This window comes from Carcharhinus amblyrhynchos, chromosome 10, assembly GCF_965287045.1.
Source record: "Carcharhinus amblyrhynchos chromosome 10, sCarAmb.v2.hapA, whole genome shotgun sequence".
In the NCBI taxonomy this organism is placed as follows: domain Eukaryota; kingdom Metazoa; phylum Chordata; class Chondrichthyes; order Carcharhiniformes; family Carcharhinidae; genus Carcharhinus; species Carcharhinus amblyrhynchos.
In genome coordinates this window covers 68,354,467-68,378,790 of record NC_137333.1, presented here as the reverse complement: position 1 = coordinate 68,378,790, position 24,324 = coordinate 68,354,467, and the positions used below count along the sequence as shown (strand labels likewise).

The 24,324-nt window shown below is 42.1% G+C and overlaps 1 protein-coding gene across 2 annotated transcripts in view; it reads right to left on the bottom strand.

Annotated features, from left to right (window-relative positions):
- ddx10 (DEAD (Asp-Glu-Ala-Asp) box polypeptide 10) overlaps window positions 1–24,324 on the bottom strand; it is a 275,069-nt gene that overhangs the window by 221,669 nt on the left and 29,076 nt on the right. For both annotated transcript variants that reach the window (XM_080197274.1, XM_080197273.1), the window contains 5 exons: window positions 19,320–19,450; window positions 16,982–17,140; window positions 14,479–14,599; window positions 11,614–11,803; window positions 678–804 (listed from right to left, as the gene is read on the bottom strand). In XM_080197274.1, coding sequence (XP_080053400.1) covers window positions 678–804; window positions 11,614–11,803; window positions 14,479–14,599; window positions 16,982–17,140; window positions 19,320–19,445 — 723 coding nt within the window. In that variant the 5' untranslated portion in view covers window positions 19,446–19,450. The remainder of the gene's footprint in view (window positions 1–677; window positions 805–11,613; window positions 11,804–14,478; window positions 14,600–16,981; window positions 17,141–19,319; window positions 19,451–24,324) is intronic.

The window sequence follows — 24,324 nt, the reverse complement described above, 5'->3', positions numbered from 1 at the left end:
ATAATTCATAGAATCATAGAATCCATACAACACAGAGGGAAGGCATTCAGCACTTCGAGCCTGCAATGACATCAATCCCACCCAGGCCCTATCACCATAAGCCCACATATACATAAGAACTAGGAGCAGGAGTAGGCTATCTGGCCCCTCAAGGCTGCTCCACCATTCAATAAGGTCATGGCTGGTCTTTTTGTGGACTCAGCTCCACTTACCTGCCGCTCACCATAACCCTTAATTCCTTTATCTATCCTTGCCTTAAAAACATTCAATGAGCCTCAACTGCTTCACTGACAGGGAATTCCACAGATTCACAACCCTTTGTGTGAAGAAGTTCCTCCTCAACTCAGTCCTAAATCTGCTTCCCCTTATTTTGATATATTTACCCTGCTAATCCCCGTGATACTAAAGGGCAATTTACCAAGGCAATCAACCTAACTCTTAGATCATTGAGTGTGGGAAGAAACCAGAGCATCCACAGGAAATCCATGCAGACACAGGGAGAATGTGCAACTCCACACAGAGACTTGTTCAAGGCTTACCCCAGAAGCCATGACTGCTCATGGTTATCATAATGAAATGATCCTCTTAGGTACTTTGCAGCAGTGTCAAAAATGGTGAAGGTCATACATTTTCTTGTGTATGCAGGAATAACTTTGTAATTTATTATCAACACCTACCTCTTTGCAGCTTGAAAAAAAGACAATTATCTTCTTGTTCAGGTGATTCTTCAAGAAGGAGTACAACATGTTAATTTTCTGTTGCAAGTCACAAACCACATAATTCTGTTCAAGTGTTCCAGGGGTGCTGCAAAGGAAAATATTTTCTTAATGTCCTGGCAGAGAAACAAAGTATGAAGCAGGAAAACCAAGTGTAGTTTACTGATACAATTTATACATGTAAATACTAAAACCACTGACGCAGAGTAAATTGCCCAAAGGTCTAAATTCTTCTCACATTAAAAGGCCTTCTATCTTTTTAAAATCATGCTTTGATTCTATTCACCTTACAGGTCACCTTTGGTCAGTTTGTAATTACTTTTCAATCAATGTGCAATTTTTCCATACTCCCGTAACTTGTTCACTTTTGATCTTCGTTTCCATTATGATGTGTTAACTAATACAGCAAATAAATGCAAGTCATCACATATCCACAAGGTACGCTTTCCAACTTGTATCATCATCATCATTATATGCAGCAAAACAATAACCACGTCCACTAGGTCACTTACCTCAAAGAAAGCCATTAAACTCTCCAACTTACAACCCTACCCAGTGCCCAAGCTCCATCTTGCAGCCTCCTCCCCTCCCCACCTCCCACTTGCCACCTCTCCCATGCCCAACTCACCCTCTCCCTGAACCTCCCACTTCCTGGATCACCCTCTGCCATTTCCCTTTCTTGAACCCGCACTGTCGTTCAAGATCCTGATCTGATCTAATGCCAAGGCTCAGTGTTATAACACTGGGAGTCCAAATGTGCAAAAGTGTTTGTCCTGCCTCGCTGCTCAACTCCAGAGCCTTTGTTCACAATGAGGTTCAGGAGAGTGAAGCAGCAGGAGGGAGCATTTTAATTAAGAAAATATTTAATTAATTTGTAGCTACCTTATAATTAATTTAGAAACACAGGGAGAAAGAAATTTTTCTACTGTTTTAAGTGGCAAGGTTTATTTTATTGCATTACTAAGGTTTAAATTAGTTTGTTCGTGAAGAGGTATTAAGTTAATTTAAATAATAATTAAGAAAATAATTGATCAATTAAAACACATTATGGATGTGCTGTGGCTCCAAGACTTGGGAGCTTGTCAATGCCAATGTGATCCACGGCAACTGTATCTGCAGTGAGCGACTGCAGCTCAAGGAACTTCGGTGCCAAGTTAACAAGCTGGAGCTCAAGCTATGCATCAGGGAGGGGGAGAAGTTACCTGGACATTTTATTTCAGAAGGCAGACACACCTTTTAAGAAAGGGTCTTCTAAATTGATCGGCTGTCAGTGATAAGAGGATGCAATTCCAAGTGAGGTAGGTAAGGGGATTGATGAAGCAAAAGTACAGGAGCCTACGATTGTCCAACAGGTTAGAGGTCCTTATTGGTTGTATCAATGCGAATGGGTGCTGCAAGATGAATTCTCTTCCACAGACAGCTGAGTGATCTACTCTGGCTCTTATGTTCTTTTTATCTTCAGCTACTGCAGCAGCCCATTCCCACTTCTGGAAAGACGTGAATAACATTCATGATGTGGAGATGCCAGCGTTGGACTGGGGTAGGAACAGTAAAAGATCTCACAACACCAGGTTAAAGTCCAACAGGTTTATTTGAAATCACGAGCTTTCAGAGCGATACTCCTTCATCAGATGAGTGACTCCAAAAGCTCATGATTCCAAGTAAACCTGTTGGACTTTAAACTGGTGTTGTCAATAACATTCAGGCATGGGTTGATAATTGGCAAGTAACATTCTTATCACACAAGTGCCAAGCAATGACCATTTCCATCAAGAAAGAATCTAATCATCTTCCCTTGACATGTAAATTGCATTGTCCCCAACAATCAACATCCTGTGGAGTGGGGACATTACCATTGACCAGAAACTTAACTGGACCAGTTAATACTATGGTTACAAAAGAAGATCATAGATTGGGAATTCTGGTTTGTGTAATTTGCTGGCTAGCTTCGCAAAGCCTCCTCCGAGTTACAGGTCAAGAATGTGATGGAATACTCTCCACTTGCCTGGATGAGTGCAGCTTCAACAACACTCCAGAGCTTGACACGATCCAGGACAAAGCAGCCCATTTGATCAGCATCCCATCCACCAACTTGAACTTACACCTTCTACACCACTAGTGCATGGTGGCAGCAGTGTGCACCATCTACAAGACGCACTGCAGCAATTCATTGAGCAACTCTACCGCCTAAAAGAACAAGGCAGGAGATGCACTGGAACACCACTGCCTACAGGTTCCCCTCCAAAGGTTATACCATCCTGACTTGGAATTATAATCACCATTCTTTCATTGTCACTGGGTCAAAATCCTGGAATTTTCTCCCTAACAGCACTATGGGTTTATCAACACCACATGAATGGCAGCGGTTCAAGGCAGTAGCTCATCACCACCTTCTCATGGGCAATTAGGGATGATGCACAACAAATGCTAGCATTGTTAGCCATGCTCACATCCCATGAAATTTTTTTAAAAAGACTGCATATCATGTTAAACAACAAACTTGTGCAGCAAGACAGCACATTATTATTTATTTTCCTGAGTTTCCACACTCAACCAGTCATCTGGATAGCCTATTTTCTATGAAAGCCATCCTGTTAGATTTAAATAACGAGCTGTGCTTATTGAGGAGGAAAGTAGATCCTGAAACTCACATCTTTCAAGCCAGGCACACAGATCGGGAAAAGTCCCCGCTGACGGACTTTTTGTTTCCTGTGTTAGAAACCTGAATCCCGCTGGCAGGAAGAACTGGAAAATCCCACCCATGGTCTCAGAATTTTATTAGGCTGGGGCACTATTACACAGTGTTTTGTGAGACACTGCGAAGAATGATCCATCAAAGTTTGCTCTCGTGCAACAAAGTCATGTATAGGAGAAACTACGTGGTGCATTAATAAAAACTGGTTGTAAAGATCAGAGCTTCGCATTGGCACAGCCGCACTCATGATGGATGGCCCAACTGAAAATCTCTCAGAAAAACTGACAACCCCAACATGAGTATGAACATGGTGCTGTGAAGAGTATGCAGGGTGAATAAAATCTAAATAAACCTGAAGGAGATTCATATTAAATCACATTGATAAAACATCCTTTGAGTTACACATAAACCATAAGACACAGGAGCAGAATTAGGCCATTAGGCCCATCGAGTCAGTTCCGCCATTTAAAGATGGCTGATATTTTTCTCATGCCCATTCTCCTGCCTTTTCCCCATAACCCCTGATCCCATTATTAATCAAGAACCTACCTATCTCTGTCTTAAATACACTCAATGACCTGGCCTCCAAAGCTTCCTGCAGCAAAGAGTTCCACAGATTCACCACTCTCTAGCTGAAGAAATTTCTCCTCATCTCTGTTTCAAAGGATCATCCCTTTAGCTTGAGGTTGTGTCCTCTGGTTCTAGTTTTTCCTACAGGTGGAAACATCCTCCCCATGTCCAGGCCTCGCAGTATCCTGTAAGTTTCAATAAGATCCCCCACTCATCTTTCTAAACTCCAACAAATACAGACCCAGAGTCCTCAATCATTCCTCATACAACAAGCTCTTCAATCCAGGGATCATTCTTGTGAACCTTCTCTGGACCCTTTCCAAGGCCAGCGCATCCATCTTCAGATATGGGGACCAAAACTGTTCACAATACTCTAAATGGGGTCTGACCAGAGCCTTATACTGCTTCAGAAGTACATCCGTGCTCTTGCATTCTAGTCCTCTCGACATGAATGTTAACATTGCATTTGCCTTCCTAACTGCCAACTGAACCTGCACATTAACCTTAAGATCATCTTGAACAATGGCTCCCAAGTCCCTTTGTGTTTCTGATTCCGTAAGCATTTTCTCATTTAGAAAATAGCCTATGCCTCCATGCCTCCTTCCAAAGTGCATAACCTCACACTTTTCCACATTGTATTCCATCTGCCACTTCTTTTCCCACTCCTCTAACCTGTCCAAGTCCCTCTGCAGCCCTCCCTGCTTCCTGTATCACCTGCAAACTTAGCACCATGCCTTCACTTCCTTCCTCCAAATCGTTAACGTATATTGTGAAAAGTTGTGGTCTCAGCACTGACCCCTGAGGCACACCATTAGTCACCAGCTGCCTTCCTGAAAAAGACATCTTTATCCCCATTCTCTGCCTTCTGCCTGTCAGCCAGTCCTCTATCTTTGCCAGGATCTTACTCTTAACACCATGGGCGCTTAGCTTATTTAACTGTCTCCTATGCGGCACCTTGTCAAAAGCCTTCTGGAAATCTAAATAAATCGTGTCCACTGTTCTTCTTTATCTAACTTCCTTGTTATCTCCTCAAAGAACTCTAACAGATTTGTCAGATATGACCTCCCCTTGACAAAGCCGTGCTGACTCAGTCCTAGTTTATCACTTCCAAGTACTTAATCTCTTCCAAGTACTTTATCTCTTCTTTAACAATGGACTCTAAAATCTTGCCAATGACCGAAGTCAGGCTAACCGGCCTATAATTTCCCATTACTATCTTCCTCCCCTTTTTTTCATTTTTGTTTTTATTCCAATTCAATCAAATCAAGTCCAATTCAGAGTCTCAACAAGTTGAGACATTCCCAATTCAAGCTGACAAGACAGGGCTCTCACCTCCGGTCTTGGGCTTGCTCTACATGATCCAAGCTGATTGGAGTAGGCCTCCCCCAAGGCTTAATTTCATTTGCACCTTAGCCAAACAGACCGAGATACCGCTTTTAAAAATTGCTTCAAATGAAGCTAAAATGTAACCTAATGACCTCAACCAAGCACAGCTTGTTGATACTACACTTGATCTTAACCAAAAAGCCAAGAGCGATATTACATTCACTTCTTTCCAAACCTCTGCTACCCTCCCTGCCTCCAGTGACTCCTGAAAGATCACCACAATGCCTCCACAATTTCCTCAGCTATCTCTTTTAGAACCCTGGGGTGTAGTCCAGGTGATTCATCCACCTTCAGACCTTTCAGTTTCCCCAAGACCTCCTCCTTAGGTGACGGCCACTACATTCACCTGTGCCCCCGACTCTCCTGGAGTTCTGGCATCTCACTGGTGTCATCCACTGTGAAGACTGATACAAAAGTAACTATTCAGTTCCTCTGCCATTACTTTGTTTCCTATTATTACTTCTCCAGCCTCATTTTCCTTTAGCTTTAACAGCATCTGATCTCTTCAACAACTGCATTTCAACGATTTCTCAAATGTTCACGACCAATTGGCAGAACTAGAGTGGCTTGAAAACACTCTGTTAGCAGTCACTGTGCCACAAAAATTCAAACAGAACAGATTGAGCTTCAATGTAATGGCCAGCTGAAGAACAAGCATGATGTGGTGTGTGTGTTGACATTGTACAACTACCAGAGGAATTCAGAGGTCTGCAGTGTCACATTCATTACATTCTTCCATTACTTAGCAGCTGGTTTGTGCGTATGCGATTACAAGCATCTCAAGGAGAACCAGCAGAAGACATGCTCCTGCTCAAAGTGCACTGATAAACATCTGCAGTACATTATTTCATTAACCACAATAAAGATAATACTCTGAATGAAAGAACTGACAGGGCAAAAGCCAAGTTTAGCCATGTTTAACATCCAGGTCACAGAGCAGACTGACAAAAATGAGGAAATGTTTTTTCAGTAAATGTTTTATGCTGGGTGTTCAAATATGATTTTGCCTCATTCCAAAGCAGATGTAGCCACACTGTGGTTACAGATTTTGCTCCTAACTCCCAATCCAAAAGGATGAACTGCTTTTCTGCACAGTAGAATTTCAAGACAGGTGCTAAAAATGTACTGCGGAACTCCCTCTCTCCCAGAAGCTCCTGGGTAAGGTTTGCAAAGACATTGTCCATTGTGCACATCCCCAGCATAATTGCCCTGCACTGGGCACCATCCGAAAATGCAAGTTAAATCACAAACTTCAGATGGCTTTTACTGGGTTATACCAATAGGTACCTAAAATCTCTTCTAAATTCTAGGTATCTATAATACAAGCCTCACCCCTCCCCCTACTTTCCCTGCGGAACTATTTCAGTCCCCCCCAAGGGACTACACCAATGACAACCACCCCCCCTCCTTACAATGGGAACTCCCAACCCAACAGGATTCCCCCAACTCCTTTTTCTCCCTTCTATCCACCCTCAGTAGGCCTAACTATCAACTCCCATCCTGCCTCTCATCCCTTCTCACGGCCCGACTCATGACTCCCCACCACCCCAAACTACAACCCAACCTGACATCCCACCTGACCCACTCTCCCAAGGTCCAACCTGAAAGCCCAAACCAACCACCCCCCACCACATTCCCATGGTCCGGTTCAATTGACTTCAGCCAAAGGCCGGATCCAACTCAACCCAAACAATAACATTCATGAGTTTTCTGTAATTTACATTGATTATCACTATTTCAGAAATATGTTTGACTAATTCTCCATGCTTCTGAAACAGTTAGAGGAACAAGAACAAAAAGAGAGAGACTGGGGAAAAACGTGAGCAGAAGTGAAGATCAAAGGATGGTAATTGAAAGGGGGCTTACGCTTACTGTAATTTATTTCCATAAGCTTACCTGTAACATCATTTGAGTTGCGTTAAATTTTATTTACAAGAGAACCGGTACAATGGCAACATGTATGTCTGAAGCAGGAGACAATGGCAACAGCAAGAGTGAAGACACCTATGTCAGACTCCTATTTATTGACTATAGCTCAGTCTGCAACACCATTATTCCGACAAAACTCATCTCCAAACTCCATGACCTGGGGATTGGCTCTTCCCTCTGCGACTACATCCTGAACTTCCTAACCCACTGTCCACAATCAGTAAGGGTAGGCAATACCACCTCCTCTACTATCATCCTCAACACTGGTGCCCCACAAGACTGTGTTCACAACCCCCTCCTTATACACCTATGACTGAGCAGCCAAATTCCCCTCCAATTCGATTTTCAAGTTTGCTGACGACAGCACCGTAGTGAGCTGGATCTCAAACAATGAGACAGCGTACAGGAATGAGATAGAAAATCTGGTGAGCTGGTGCAGTGACAATAATCTCTCCCTCAATGTCAACAAAATGAAGGAGATCGTATCGACTTTAGGAAGCGCAAAGAAGAACATGCCCCTGTCTATGTCAACAGGGATGAAGTAGAAAGGGCTTCAAATTTTCAATTGTCCAGATCACCAACAACCTGCCCTCGTCCCCTCCATGCCAACACTAAAGTGAAGTAAGCCCACACGCCTCAACATTCTCAGAAGGCTAAGGAAATTTGGCACGTCAGTTACGATTCTCACCAACTTTTACAGATGCACCATAGAGAGCATTCTTTCTGGTTGCATCACAGCTTGGTATGGCTCCTGCTCTGCCCAAGATGCTACAAAAAGTCATGAATGTAGCCCAATCCATCATACAGACTACCCTCCCATCCACTGACTTTTTCTACGCTTCCTGCTGCTTCAGCAAAGCAGCCGCATAATTAAGGACCTCATGCACCCCAGACATTCTTTCTTCCATCTTCTTGAAAAATATACAAAAGTCTCAGGTATGTACCAACCAACACAAGAACAACTTCTTCCCTACTGCCATCAGACTTTTGAATGGACCTATCTTGCATTAAGTTGATTTTTCTCTATACCCTATCTATAACTGTAGCACTATATTCTGCACTCTCTCGCTTCCTTCTCTATGAATGGTATGCTTTGTCTGTATAGCACGTATGAAACAATATTTTTCACTGTATGTTAATACATGTGACAATATTAAATCAAATCAAATCAAAGAAAGATGCTAGGATTCTGGATGGTGAGTATATTTTAAACTGTGGCAGCTCTAGGTCCAAAATGCAAGCTGCTGGAGAGTTTAAAAAGAGGGTGGGGGGGAGAAAATAGTTGTTGGCACACAGACCAATTAGGAATTCTTATGTTTAAACAAGCCATTATCCACCCATGATGCTGTCACTGAACTGCAGTGGCTGCCATCCAGTTGAGAGCTCATTGCCTATTGTCAAACCACACCAAAACTTGGAATAAACTTTTCATTTGTTCATATTGCTAAGATTAATTTTCTAAAGCCAAAATGACAAGTGAGGAGCTAGGGACATCCAAGAAGACAGCAAAAACCTACTACTTCCAACAAAATGGGAAAGTGAATTTCTTTTTAGAAATTTCAAAGACAAAAGCACTTGTCTCATTTGTCACCAGAACATTTTGGAGTGGCATCAATAGACAATGCATGCAAAATTTCAAGAAATTTTCCTTTAAACAGCACCATTTGGACAAGGAAAATTGGAGAATTAGAGGGAATTTTGAAAGCTCAATATTCACTCTTTTCGAAACCTGTAGCTAAAGGCAAGGTTAACAGAGAGGCGTCTTTTTGCATCAGCCATCTACTGGCAAAGCATAAGAAAACATTCACTGATAGTTTCAAAAAGACTACTATAGTTTCTGCTGACACTTTGTCTAAAGATTTTATAAACAAAGATAAAACAAAACAAAGCATGTCACTTGGCGCTTTAATAGCAGCCAGAGGACGGAATTTTTGTCTGAGGCAAATACACCAAGACTCTTCAAGCTGAGAATTGTTCTTACTGTAGTTTTATGAATTCGTAGACATGACAGATATGGCCCAGCTGATTGACTGGCATGCAAACAAACACAGACTCGAGGAGAACTTCAGCAAGGTGTTTGATAAGGTCCCCCATGCAACACTTCTTGAGAAGGTGAGAGGGCATGGGATCCAAGGGGCTTTGGCCTTGTGGATCCAGAACTGGCTTGCCTGAAGAAGGCAGAGAGTGGTTGTGGATGGGTCTTTTTCTGCATGGAGGTCGGTCACCAGTGGAGTGCCCCAGGGATCTGTTCTAGGGCCCTTGCTGTTTGTCATTTTCATAAATGACCTGGATGAGGAAGTGGAGGGATGGGTTAGTAAGTTCGCCGACAATACGAAGGTTGGTGGTGTTGTGGATAGTCTGAAGGGATGTCAGAAGTTGCAGCGTGACATAGATAGGATGCAAGACTGGGCGGAGAAGTGGCAGATGGACTTCAACACAGATAAACGTGTAGTGGTCCATTTTGGCAGGACCAACAGGATGCAGGAGTACAATATCAAGGGTAGGAGTCTTCGCTGGGTTGAAGAGCAGAAGGATCTTGGGGTCCGGGTCCATAGGACTCTTAAATCGGCCTTGCAGGTGGAGGATGTGGTCAAGAAGGCGTATGGTGTACTGGCCTTCATTAATCGAGGGATTGAGTTTAGGAGTCGGGAGGTAATGCTGCAACTTTATAGGACCTTGTCAGACCCCACTTGGAGTACTGTGCGCAGTTCTGGTCGCCTCACTACAGGGAGGATGTGGAAGCTATTGAGAGGTGCAGAGGAGACTTACAAGGATGTTGCCTGGATTGGGAGGCATGCCTTATGAAGGTAGGTTGAGGGAGCTAGGTGTCTTCTCCCTGGAGAGACGAAGGTTGAGAGGCGACCTGATAGAGGTTTATAAAATGTTGAGAGGAATAGATAGGGTGGATTCTCGGAGGCTATTTCCCAGGGCTGAAATGGTCGCTACGAGAGGACACAGGTTTAAGGTGCTGGGAAGCAAGTACAGAGGAGATGTTAGGGGTAAGTTTTTCACTCAGAGGGTGGTGAGTGAGTGGAATCGGCTGCCATCGGTGGTGGTAGAGGCGAACTCACTGGGGTCTTTTAAAAGACTTCTGGATGAGTGTATGGGATCTAATGGCATTGGAAGTTACAGATAGTTCTATGGCTTGGTAGGTATAGATGTGATCGGCGCAACTTGTAGGCCGAAGGGCCTGTTTGTGCTGTAGTGTTCTATGAGAACATCCTGACACTTCTGCCAATCAGAGAGGACAAGAGACAAGGATTTCTACAACTAATTCAAAAGGTATGTGACTGAGAAAAACACTCCAATCAAAAAACTGGGTCAATTATAACCAATGGTGCACCATTTATGTGGGGTCAATGCAGGCTTTTGTTGCATTTTGCAGAAATGATTGTGAATTCCCCTCCTTTGTCAATTAGAGTTATCCACCAACAAATGCTAGCTGCACTGTGAACTGCAGGGGAGAGACAGAGATTGGTCATATGATCAGTGCAGTGTGAAGTTAGAACTGGGCCTGTGGTTCTCCCAATTAAAGAACAAAACTACTGAGCCCTTTCCAAATCTGAAGAAAATCCAACAACAGGTCAAACAGAAAAGGCTCCATCCAAAAAAATTCTGAGACCACCTGAATAAATGGAAAAAAATCATTCAACAGATGATTTCAGGAGGTAGACAAGATGGGAGAACCCATTGCATTTTTCTCAAATTCTTTTCTTCAAGTGGACATTGGAGAATTGACAGGAAAATTTCAGCGAGTGTTTGTACAAAGCGGTGGACTTGACATGGGAATAATCACCATGCAAAATGACAGAGCTAAAAGCTAGGTCAAGGGACAAACAGTTTTGGGGATTTGTAAACAGAGAGAACCTTCTACTCACATTGTGTGTACTTAGAGTGAAAGCCTGCTTTGGTTCCACATAGCTCTGTGAGGTGGCTTTTTCCTAGGTGAAGATCATCAAGTTCAAATGTCATATTTATCTCACAGATGCCCATTTGGGGGACTGTATGAGACTGACCACTTCAAACTATGGCCAAAACTTCACAGCACTCACAAATAGCATGCAGGTACAGGAATACAGTTACACTAAGAATAGGTGGGGGTTTGAGTAAAGTTGAATTTTTCACAGTAGGTCTTGTATTGCATTTAGATTTAAAAATGATCCTGTGTTTAAAATGGTTGCCTACAGGATATTCTGGATATAAGCAATAAACCAGACAAAGGTGATTACTATTTACGGACATCTTATAGGGGATAAAAGTCTTGAGGACCTGCTGTTAGATTACAGTTTATTATCAAACAAAATAACGACAACCTACCTGAATTTAGCATTTTCATGAACCCAAACATACTCCGGGTCTTTCAGACTCAATCGTGCCAAGTCCTTAACAGATTTTGTTTGGGTTGCTGAGAAAAGCAAAGTTTGGCGTTTCTTCGGGAGGTTTTCCACAATGGCATTCATTGTCTCAGCGAATCCCATGTCCAGAATTCTATCAGCTTCATCCAAGACTGTAATGAGAAAAAAAAGGGCATGTACTGATGAAGGGAAATGATTATATATAATCCAACCTGAGCACATTCACTGCTGAAACTTAACACATTGCTATAGTAAATCAAGAATAGGTACAACAAACACACATTCAAACATATACTAGTTTATCTTCTAATTTTGTGCAGTGGAGCTCTGATAAAATCAACCAAACTTATCCCTTAAAGGAGCGTAGTAGTATTTTCCCAGAAAATTAAAAACAAGAATATTCTATTGTATTCTAAGAATGATTTTGTTCCTGGGCAGCATATTGCCACTATAAATTGGATCTTCAATGCAATCTCCCTCACCAGCTATGCCAATCATCTGCCTGCACCTTTCCTGTACAACACTTCAGCTCCCATCTCCGTTTTCAAGTTATTCCAATTGCCTACTAAGTTTACAGGTCTTCATCACAATCATCCCACTGCAACATGTTTAGTAAGCAGGTCATTCATTCAATTCAATTCAGTATTGGGTCACTCTATGCTCTCAGTTAATATCTTCATACACACAACTTCTGCTTCTACAATTACCTCAAGAACTAGCTCTCAATGCCATATATCAATGTCAATTGGAACTAACTTATGCACACTATATGTCACAGTCCATAGCTGTCTTCCACTTGAGAAATTTGCATAGTCTGTTAAGATACTTGCAGGTAAAATAATGTGCCTTCAGCATCTTCATACATCCTCTTCACCAGACATTGAACATCCCAAGGTACACAAACTTATGCACAACTTCTACTGGTATCTACCCGGCAATGTGGAACTCTGCCAGGTATGTCCTGTCCACATATACAAGCTTGCCAATCAGTTCCATCAGTCTACCCTTGGTCATCAACAAAGTGATGGAAGGGGTCATCAGCAGTACGTTCAAGTGGCACTGACTCAGCAATAATCTCCCGACTGCGCTCAGTTTGGTTTGCACCAGGCCACTCTGCTCCTAACTGCATTAGTCTTGGTCCAGACATGGACAAAAGATCTGAACAAGAGGTGAGGTATGGGTGACTGCCCTTGATATCAAGGCGACATTTGATTGATTGTGGCATCAAAGCACAAGCAAAACTGGAGTCAATGGGAATCAGGGAGGAAATTCACCACAGGTTGGAGTCATACTTGGCACAAAGGAAGATGGTTGTGATTATTGGAGGTCAATCATCTCTGTCCCAGAACACCAGTGCAAAAGTTTCTCAGGGTCCTGGGCTCAATCCCCTACTGCTACTTTATCAATTATTTTTCTTGTATCATTACGTCAGAAGTGGGGATGTTCATTCGTGATTGCACAATGCTCAGCAAAACTTGTAACTCCTCAGATACAGAGGAAGTCCACATCCAAACACAGCAAGACCTGGACAATATTCATACTTGGTCTGATAAGTGGCAAGAGATATTCACAATATTCAAGTGCCAGGCAATGCCCATCCCCAACAAGTGAGAATCCAACCATTTCCCCATGATATTACCATTGTTGAATTTCCATCGATCAACATTCTTGGAATTCCCATTGATCAGAAGTTGAACTGGACCAGCCATATAAATATTGTGGCTGCAACAGCAGGTTAGAGGCCAGGAATTCTAAGATGACTAATAACTCACCTCCTGTCTCCTCAAAGTCTGTCCACCATTTACAAGGCACAAATCAGGAGTGTGCTGGAATACTCTCCACTCACCTGAATGAATGCAGTTCCAACAGCACCCAAAAAACTCAACATCATCCAGGACAAAGCAGTCCACTTGATTTGCAACCCTCTCACCACCTTAAACTATCTCCTCCACCAACACAAAATGGCAGCGGTGTGTACCATCTACAAGATACAATGCAGGAACACACCAAGTTTCTGCTGGTATCAGCTTCCAAGCCTACAACATCTACCACCTAGAAGGATAAGGTCAGCAGATGCATAGGAATGCTATCATCCTCAAAACCACTCACCATGCTGACTTGGAAATGCATTGCTATATCTTTACTGTCACTGGGTCAAAATCAAAGAACTCACTTCCTAACAGCACTTTCGGTGTACCTACTCCACATGGACTGCAGCAATTTGAAGAGGTGGCTTCCAACTGCCCTCTCTCAAATGGATAATAATATTTATTTAAAAGAGAAAAGACAAATTGAAGGGGAGTGACTGTCTTTGAAAGTAATTAGCCATTTTATAAAGAAAAATGGTCATCAGAATTGTATTTTTAGTTGCAACATGGAGACTTTCAGTCAGATTTCCCTTACCACCTGACCATCTCAGTGTTTACGAACAGCGTGTGTCCCCATTATTCCAGAGACTCCATAGAAAACAACAACAGCCAACAACTCAAATCAAGCTGAGGGCCAGTCCAAAGGTGAATCTTCTTGGAAACCATCTCACTTGCCAGATATACTGCAGTCCCAGAATATGGTACGTCCCTAGGATCCTACAGAGCTTTCTCAACCCGGAGTGAGGCTGTAATGCTGTTCCCTATGCAGTTTCTCTGGAACACACAGGGACATCACTGAAGAGGTTTGGGAGGAAAACTGACCCAATTCAAGGATTTCCATGGGAATAACAGTGGAGGTTATACAAAGCACCAGTGAAAATTCTACTGAAAACGTGGTTGTTCCCCTGAACAGAAAAGTAGGGCCTGAGATACATTTCCCTTAAATCAAATGCACATACCCAGCATTTGCAAGGCAGAAGCATGGAAGTAGTTTGTCTCATCCATATGCTGCAGAAGACGACCGGGAGTACAAATGACAATATTGGTACGGTTGATGCTCTCAGCCTCTGCTCTCAGATCCTATGGTAAATAAGAACAGCCATTCCACATCACATTTAAATAATTTCCAACATCAAGCAAAAGAAGCAGGTAAGTGGGAACAGATGCAAATCTAAAAATGGCCTAATTAAATTGTTCACAAAGGCCATCCCAGAAATGACAGTACTACAGAATTCTGCAAATTCACCTGACCCAATATCATTATAGTTCTAAGAGACTATCAAAAGTGTGTGTCAAATAGCATTTACAAAAAACATTCAAACTGAGTGGGGAAAGAAACTCCAGCACGCATACTTACCAGTATAAAAGTTGAGCAAGAGAAAGAAAGGTGGAATGATGGAAGAAATGCAGGGAATCAGAGCAAAACGTAATTACTAAAGTAGCAGAATGTAATGGGACAAATAAAATATATGGTAAACAGAAATAAAGAAACTGCTCAGAGAAATATCAAAAGCTTAAAGAACAAAGAAAATTACAGCACAGGAACAGGCCCTTCAAACCTCCAAGCCTGCACTGATCATGCTGCCCGACAGAAGTAAGACCCCTTCCGGGCACCATATCCCTCCATTCTCATCCTATTCACGTATTTGTCAAGAAATCCTTTAAAAGTCACTATCGTACCTGCTTCCACTACCTCCCCCAGCAGCAAGTTCCAGGCACCCATCACCCTATATATTTCTATAAACATATTCATCACAAGCAGGTGAAAAAGAATGAGGGCAAGGAAAGATCTCAAAGATGGCACAATATTAACCAAGGGATGCACAAGCACATTTTCTGTGTCCATAAGGCAAGCACAAAAGTAGAATATTCCAGGAAGAGAGGGAGAGCCAGAGCAAATAGAAAAAATGGAAATTTCAGATATGGTGGTCACTTACTGGCTGAGAAAGTTAAAGGAAAGCACTCTCATAACTCTCAACAAAGAGTTCCATTGAGAATGAAGAATGAACCATCTGTGGCTAATGAAGGAAGTAAAGGATGACATCAAATTGAAAGAATTAATATAACTATTAATATATAACGCCATGAAGGTTAATGACAGCCCAGAGGATTCAGGGAGTTTTTAGAAACCACAAAATAAACAGGGAGAATTTAGAATTCAACAGTAAACCAGTAAGAAACATAAAAACAGAAAGTAAGAACTTGCATACGAGAAGGGAGAAGCTGAAGTAAAGTTTAAATGATGAGATTGGGGAACTAATAATGGGAAACAAGGAAATCAAAGAGACTTTGAAGAAGTATTTTGTATCTGTCTGAAAACACAAAAAGTATCCTAAGAACATTTGAAAAGTATGGGGCTAAAGCGAGAGAGGAACTGAAAACAGTCACTATCGCTAGAGAAAAAGTACCTGGAAAACCACCGAGATTAATCGTGGGGACCACGAGAGAGAACAAGCAACAACCGAAAAAAAGTTTACAAAATTGTAAAAAATGCTATTTTTTAAATCTCCAACAATTTATTCCTAAGGAAATAACAGTTCATTTCCAGGATCGGAGAAATTCATTGGCAGCAATTAACACTGCTCACATAATTAAAAGGGTATCTAAATTTAAAGTAACAATATTCAACTTTCTGTAAAGAGTTTAATTTATATCTAACAGGCAAATACCACATCTTTGCACCATTCCATGCATTTCATTGATGCACAGACAGCAAGATGCCACTGTCACAAAAGCCAACAGTGAAACTTCACAATTCAGACAGCAGCTTTTGGATTTAGAATGTGAACACAAGTCAGCCTGAAGTTTTACCATTTACACATAAGTAACAGCAAGTGCCATTATTCTCATTCTTTTGAGAGCAAAATCAGGATCCATATATTTTAATGGTAATTAGATAGCAATTTTAAGACAAAGTATTTGTAAACCTAAGATTTTCCTTTTTATTAACAAATATTTTCAATCTTACCAAATAGATTTGATACCTATAAACTGAATTATTATAGAATTAGATTTATAGAAACCCTACACTGCATTACAGCTATTCAGTAGATCAAGTCTGCCTCAACTCTGACTGATTATCTTGCCCAGGCTCCCTGCCTCACCCTTTCCCTCTAACCCCAAACATTTCCCACAGCTAATCCAACTAACCTACACATTTTGGGACACTAATGGGCAGCTTACCATAGCCAACTCACCTAACCTGCAAATCTTTGGCCCTGCAATTCAGCATCAAATTCAGTAACTCCACTGAGGTAATATTTGACATTTGTAGTAATAATTCTGGACTACACTCAGCACCATATAGTTCCCTGGCAACACAGCTCAAATATGCTCATTTTCTGGCAGATGCTCACAATATAGATTCACCAAATGTTCTTTTGAAAATACTTTATCTTTTGTGTGGCTTTTAACTTTAATCAGTAAGGAAAAGAGGTCTGTAACTACGTTTTAAATGCTTACCTTTCCTCCTATTACAAGTCCAGCTGAAAAGTCATGATTTTTCCCCACTTTACGCAGAACCTCAAAGGTCTGATAGGCCAGTTCTCGTGTTGGAGATATGATTAGAACGCCCAGTCCATCTAACGCTGTCCACTGCTGCCGAAAGAGACATTCCAATACCTACAATGTGGGAGGCATACTGTTATCAGCATCAGCTTGGCAACCCATTCACAGAGTAGCTTTCTGCTGTTTTATGGTCAATTCTCCTCCGAACAATCAACATTACCATGGTCCAAATGCTGTATGCGCATCTGGGTTTGCCATTTGTGTCATTTCTTGAAAGTCAGTAGTAAAATGCTACTGGAAATTATTTGTTGGCTGTACAACTAATACATGTAGCAAATATGATGTAGTCTAAATATGCTTAACAAAACATAATGCATACCTAACCAGAATTTTTTAACATTTAAAATAGTGTACTTGTTCAATCGATTACATAACAGTCTAAAAATCATTATAATAATGCCACAGAACTACTCATCAATTTCTGAACAAACATCATAATAGACTGGAATCCTATATAAATTACACCAATTAAATACTGGATGAGTGCAACTCCAGGACTTGGTCAGCAACTTCCATTTCAAGAAGCAAGTCAACAAATTCACAGGAGCTGACAGAGGATGTTGTGTCAGGCTGCACCATATCCCAAGCCCTCATTAACAAGAATGCATTCACTGAATGGCAATAGGCCCAGATCAATTACCCTTTCACTCGGATTTCCAGAAATGAGTGAGGCAGGGGAGTGAGGGAAACAAAAACATTCAATTTTCTATACCATGTTAGAAGGTTATATAACATAATATTAAATAAATAATGCCCAAATCTTTCAGCCAGCTGTGAAGTAACAGCTGATCTCAAAGATAGCTGCCACAAAGATCTAGCAATTTCTGCAGCATGGTTTTCCCTTTACACGATGACAATTTAAAACTGGCAGCAAGCCTAGGCAGCACGGTGGCAAGCACTGCTTCCTCATAGCGCCAGGGCCCCAGGCTTTGGGTGATTGTGTCAAGTTTGCACATTCTTACCATGTCTGTGTGGGCTTCTTCCAGATGCTCCAGTTTCCTCCCACAGTCCGAAGATGTACAGGTTAGATGGATTTTTCATGCTAAATTGCCCCTTAGTCTCTCAAGATGCGTAGCTTAAATGGATCAGCCATGGGGAGTGGGGGGGGGGGGGGGGGTGTGTGTGTGTGTGTGTGTGTGTGTGTGTGGGCGCACCTGGGTACAATACTCTATCTTCTGCATTGTAGGGGTTTTATAAATCTCTTGGTGAATCTGACGGTAAGCAGAGGGATCTTTTGGTACGGAGCAGCAGTGAAAATTGGTAAGCAGCCAATCACAGTGAAATATTCACGCCAAATCAGGAAATTAAGAACACTTAATGAGCAGGATTTATAGCCTCACTCATCCCGAAATTGTAAAATCCCGCCCGAGATCAACAAACCTTTCCAGGATCTGCTCCTTGTCTGCTCTGATTCCCACGGTTAGCAGGATGGTAAAATAAAATTCGATTTTACAATTCATAGATAGTGAAATAAAATTGTTATTTTAGCTGCTACCCTAATCCAAAGATAAACTATAAAGTAAACATTTTAAAAGTGGAATTATTCAAAGTTAAAACATTCTACAAATATTAAAATTAGGTTAAGAAGTTAGTATGCCATTAAAAATCTATTTATGTCTCATTCTACAAGATGTAACTTTTTTTTTAAACAGGGGGATTAACAGTGCAAGAGTTGAAGTTTTGGAGACTGTCCCACTGAATGCATTCTGAGGATCTCAACAGCACACCCTCTGAAGCTCACTAACAGCAGCTTCAGGAGTTCCACGTTATTCTGTCGACTCTAGAAGAATTTTTTCAGTTTCAGCAGAATAATTATGATGGACTCTGACAGCTTCAGCGTCATTGCCACCGTTAACTCCTTGTCTACACATAAGATCAGTCAATGTCCTGAGGCAAAGTAAGCAAGGAGTCAAGACCAAGTATTGTGTGATTAGAGACCAGGGAATAACTGGAACAGAGCATGCAAATAGACTATCGCTCCCTTGTTCAAAGCAAACATTGCATCATTTTGATTTCAATAGATTCTTGTATCCACAATTAAAGTGCATATTTAAACTTGTCAGATTGTAATTACAACATCTCATCAAAAGTGCACGCAGGTACAAGATTATATTGAATTCTATTACCAAAAAAAAACTAGTTTAGTATTTCATAAACTTCACTCATTTGGTCTTGACCTAATGTGTACCAAATCACTTATTCATCATTAGAAAAAGTCCTCCCAGTTACTTACAGGAATAAGGAATGCCAACGTTTTCCCAGATCCAGTCTTTGCTGCACCGAGAATATCTTTGCCTTGTAAGGCTAAACCAATTGTCTGCTTCTGTATTTCGGTGGGCGTACGATATTGAGCCTCCATCAAGCCTATAAAAGATAATACAGCCTTTTACAAATTTCCAGAACAGGGTGTGCAAAATCTGCTGTTTAATTCAAGCACAAGTTATACAGTCAAAAGCTTTATTCTTCTCCACAACTCTAGGCGGTCAAAATCACTATACTGAACAGGGAAAATATATTAACAAAACACAGATATCATGTAATAGAAAGAGTCATGTAACTTCATGAGATCAAAAATCTGGTGAACTGGTGCGGCAAAAATAATCTCTCCCTCGATGTCAACAAAACAAAGGAGACTGTCATCGACTTCAGGAAGTGTAAAGGAGAACGTGCCCCTGTCTTCATCATGGGGACAAGAACTTCAAGTTTTTAGGTGTCCAGATCACCAACAACCTGCCCTGATCCCCCCATGCTGACATTTTAGTTAAGAAAGCCCACCAACTTTCTCAGAAGACCAAGGAAATTTAGCATATCATCTACGACTCTCACCAATTTTTATAGGTGCGTCATAGAAAGCATTCTTTCTGGTTGTATCATAGCATGGTATGGCTCCTGCCCAATCCATCACGCAAACCAGCCTCCCATCCATTGACTCTGGCCGCAAAGAGATCAGCATAATTAAGGACCCCAGGCACCCTGGACTTTCTCTCTTCCACCTTCTTCCTTCAGGAAAAAGATACAAGAGTCGGAGGTCACGTACCAACTGACTTAAGTACAGCTTCTTCCCTGCTGCTGTCAGACTTTTGACAGCAGCGGGGAAGTCACAAGTAGGCTGACATTAACACTGCAATGAAGTTACTGTGGAAATCTCTTAGTCGCCACACTCTGACGCCTGTTCAGGTAAACTAAAGGAGAATTTAGCATAGACAATGCACCTAACCAAATTGGTTTTTGGACAGTGCGAGGAAACTGGAGCACCAGGGGAAATCCATCCAGACACAGGAGAACATGCAAGCTCCACACAGACAGTGACTTGAGACTGGAATTGAACCCAGACCCCCAGCACTGTGAGGCCTAGATCCCCAGCCAGGGGAAATAATCTCTCAATATTAATATCCTTCAGAATCTTATATGTTTCATTCTTCTAAACTCCTGACAGCATAGACCAAATTTATTTAGCTTCTCAGGAATCAATCCCAGCGTTATCTGTGCTGTACTAAATAGTGCCAAAACATAGAATTATTTAGAATATGCAGCACAAAAACAGGTTTATTCAGCGCAACTGATCCCTATTGGTATTAAGAACATAAGAACATAAGAAATAGGAGCAGGTGTAGGCCATCTAGCCCCTGGAGCCTGCCCCGCCATTCATCAAGATCATGGCTGATCTGAAGTGGATCAGTTCCACTTTCCCGCTTTCTCCCCATAACCCTTAATTCCCTTGTCTATCAGAAACCTATCTGTCCGTGACTTAAATATATTCAGTGAGGTAGCCTCCGCCACTTCAATGGGCAGAGAATTCCAGAGACTCACTACCCTTTGAGTGAAGCAGTTCCTCCTCAACTCCAATCTAAACTGCTCCCTCCTTATTTTGAGGCTGTGTCCTCTAGTCCTGCTATCCTTTCTAAGCAGGAAGAATCTCTCTACCTCTGCCCTATCGATCCCCTTCATGTCTCTATAAGATCCCCCCTCAGCCTTCTAAACTCCAACGAGTACACACCCAGTCTATTCAATCTCTCCTCATAGGCTAGCCCCCTCATCTCCGGTATCAGCCTAGTGAACCTTCTCTGCACTCCCTCCAAGGCCAATATATCCTTTCGCAAATGCAGCGACCAAAACTGCACACAGTAGTCCAGTTGCAGCCTCACCAGTGCCCTGTACAGTTGCAGCAAGACCTCCCTGCTTTTGTATTCTATCCCCCTCGCTATAAAGGCCAGCATTCCATTCGCCTTCTTGATCACCTGCTGCACCTGCAGACTGGGTTTTTGCGATTCGTGCACAAGGTCCCTCTGCACCGTCGCATGCTGCAGCTTTTCGCCTTTTAAATAATAATCCCTCCGACTATTATTTCTACCAAAGTGGATAACCTCACATTTGCTAACATTATACTCCATCTGCCAGGTCCTCGCCCACTCACTCAGCCTATCCACATCTCTCTGCAGACTTTCCACGCCTTCCACTCAATTTGCTTTCCCACTCATCTTCGTGTCATCAGCAAATTTCGTTACCCTACACTCAGCCCCCTCCTCCAGATCATCTATGTAAATGGTAAACAGTTGAGGCCCCAGCACCAATCCCTGCGGCACTCCACTAGTCACCAACTGCCAACCAGAATAGCACCCATTGATTCCAACTCTCTGCTTCCTATTAGACAGCCAATCCTCTATCTATGCTAACACCTCACCCCCAACTCCTTGCACCCTAACCTTTTGCAGCAACCTTTTGTGAGGCGCCTTATCAAATGCCTTTTGGAAATCTAAAAACACCACATCCACCGGTTCCCCTCTGTCTACCGCACTAGGCACATCCTCATAGAAATCCAATAAATTCATTAAACACGACTTTCCCTTCACGAATCCGTGCTGCAACTGCTTGATCAAACCGTTCTTTTCTAGGTACCTCGCTATTTCTTCTTTGATGATGGATTCTAGCATTTTTCCAACTACGGACGTTAAACTAATCAGCCTATAATTCCCTGCCTGTTGTCTGCTACCTTTTTTTAAACAGCGGCGTAACATTAGCTGTTTTCCAATCTTCTGGCACTTCCCCAGAATCCAGCGAATTTTGATAAATAATTACTAGGGCATCCGCTATCACCTCTGCCATTTCTTTCAGAACCCTGGGATGCAGGGGACTTGTCTACCTTCAGTCCCATAGTCTATCAAGCACTACCTTTCTAGTGACAATAATCGCATTAAGGCCCTCACCTCCTACCATCCTTCTATCTTTAATATTTGGCAAACTATTTGTGTCCTCCTCCATGAAGACCGACACAAAAAACTTACTTAAAGCCTCAGCCATTTCCTTGTCACCCACCGCTAAATCCCCCCCTCTCATCCTCCAAGGGTCCAACACTTACTGTAGCCAGTATCATCTTCTTTACATATTTGTAAGAACTTTTACTATCATTTTTTATATTTAGAGCTAGTTTAGCTTCATAGTCTATCTTTCCTTTCTTTATCGCTTTCTTAGTCATTCTTTGTTGTTTTTTTAAATCTTTCCCAATCTTCTAATTGCCTACTATTTTTAGCCGCTCTGAACGCATCAGCTTTTAATTTAATACTCTCCATTATTTCCTTCGATAACCATGGCTGGTTATCTCTTCTCTTACAGTCCTTCTTTACCATCGGAATATATTTCTGCTGAGTACCGAAAAAGATCTCCTTAAAAATCCTCCACTGTTCTTCAGCCGTCCTACCAACCAATCTGCATCCCCAATCTACATTAGCCAATTCCGCTCTCATCTTATCATTCTCCCCTCTGTTCAAACACAGGTTCGGGACCCTACTTTCTCATCCTCCATCTGCATCAGAAATTCAACCATACTATGATCACTCGTCCCAAGAGGATCCCTCACACGAAGATCCCTAATTCTACCTGCCTCGTTACACAGTGCCAGATCTAAGATTGCTCGGTCCCTCGTAGGCTCCCTCGTATTAGCGCTGCACACGAGCCTCCTTTGACCTCCCCAAACCATATAATCCTTTCTTCCTCATGTTTATCTAACTCTCTTTTAAATACATCTGTGCCATTTGCCTCAGCTAGCTATGATAATGAGTTCCATATCCAAACACACTCTAGATCAAAGTGAGGAGTATGGGGTGTCAGGGAGGGGTAGGGCCTCTGGTGGGGGAACATGTCGCATCCTTTTCAGGGCAGTTTGTCCACCTTTGTTCCCAACTGGTACTCAGCTCTCACCCGTGACTCCCCGTAGCTGTTTGCACGCGACAGCGGCCACACCCCAGGCAACGGCTTCGACAAGCCGGCTAAACCGGATGAGGGTAGCCGACAGGTCTCAACCTTCAGTGAGATAAGGAGATGCCTATCCCAGCATGTGAAGACAGACTCCGGCGGATTGAACAGAGGGTTGTCAAGCTTACGAAGCAAGGTGCATTGCTGAAGTACAACTTAAGTGCGAGCTGCACAAGTCCAGAGCCACCAGCACAACAACTACAGTGCTTACACAAGTCTATCCAATGTGTGCCAGGACATTCTGCACCTGAATTGGCCTGATCAGTCATCTTTGGACACACCGCTTTCAGCCTCAAAATGACTAATGGTGTCAAGGTCCTCATCAATGGCAATGGACGAACAACGGATCAAAGAACAGATCACCTGAAATCTTTGATTTGCTAACAGTTCAAGCATCACTGAACTTGGCAAGACGACACAAGGACCTAGATTAGCCAATATGATTGTACAATGCATGGTCAAATTATCTTGTGAGACTGAATCTCACCATGTCACACATCCCTTGCCCCTCATCCCTCTAGCTAAAATAGCTACATAGCCATGGGACAAGTGGATTCAAGTATTTGTTCCTGAAAGTTACAAGAAGGTACATCAGATTACTCCTACAACACCTTTTGGACTACGCAAACTTTACACTTTTGTTTACATAGATTCTTTTTGTTAGCCAAGGATATTAACTGCAATTATTGGACAAAGTCAAATATTCAGTATTAGGCCAGGGATCAGCCATGATCTCACTGTATGGTAGAACAGACACATGGGGCCAAATGCCTTTATTACATTAGTAGAAAAAGAGTCTTCAGTTACACGGAACTCCTATCTTCTAATCTGATCGGCTATTTTATTCCCCGACAGATTGCTGGTAAGCAATTGGAGTTCTCACCAATTCTTAAAAACAATATGACTCACTACTGAGTCAGAGCAGAATATTAAGTTCAGAAGGGAAATGCTTCCAGAAAACCCATCTACACAAAGCAACATGGATAATC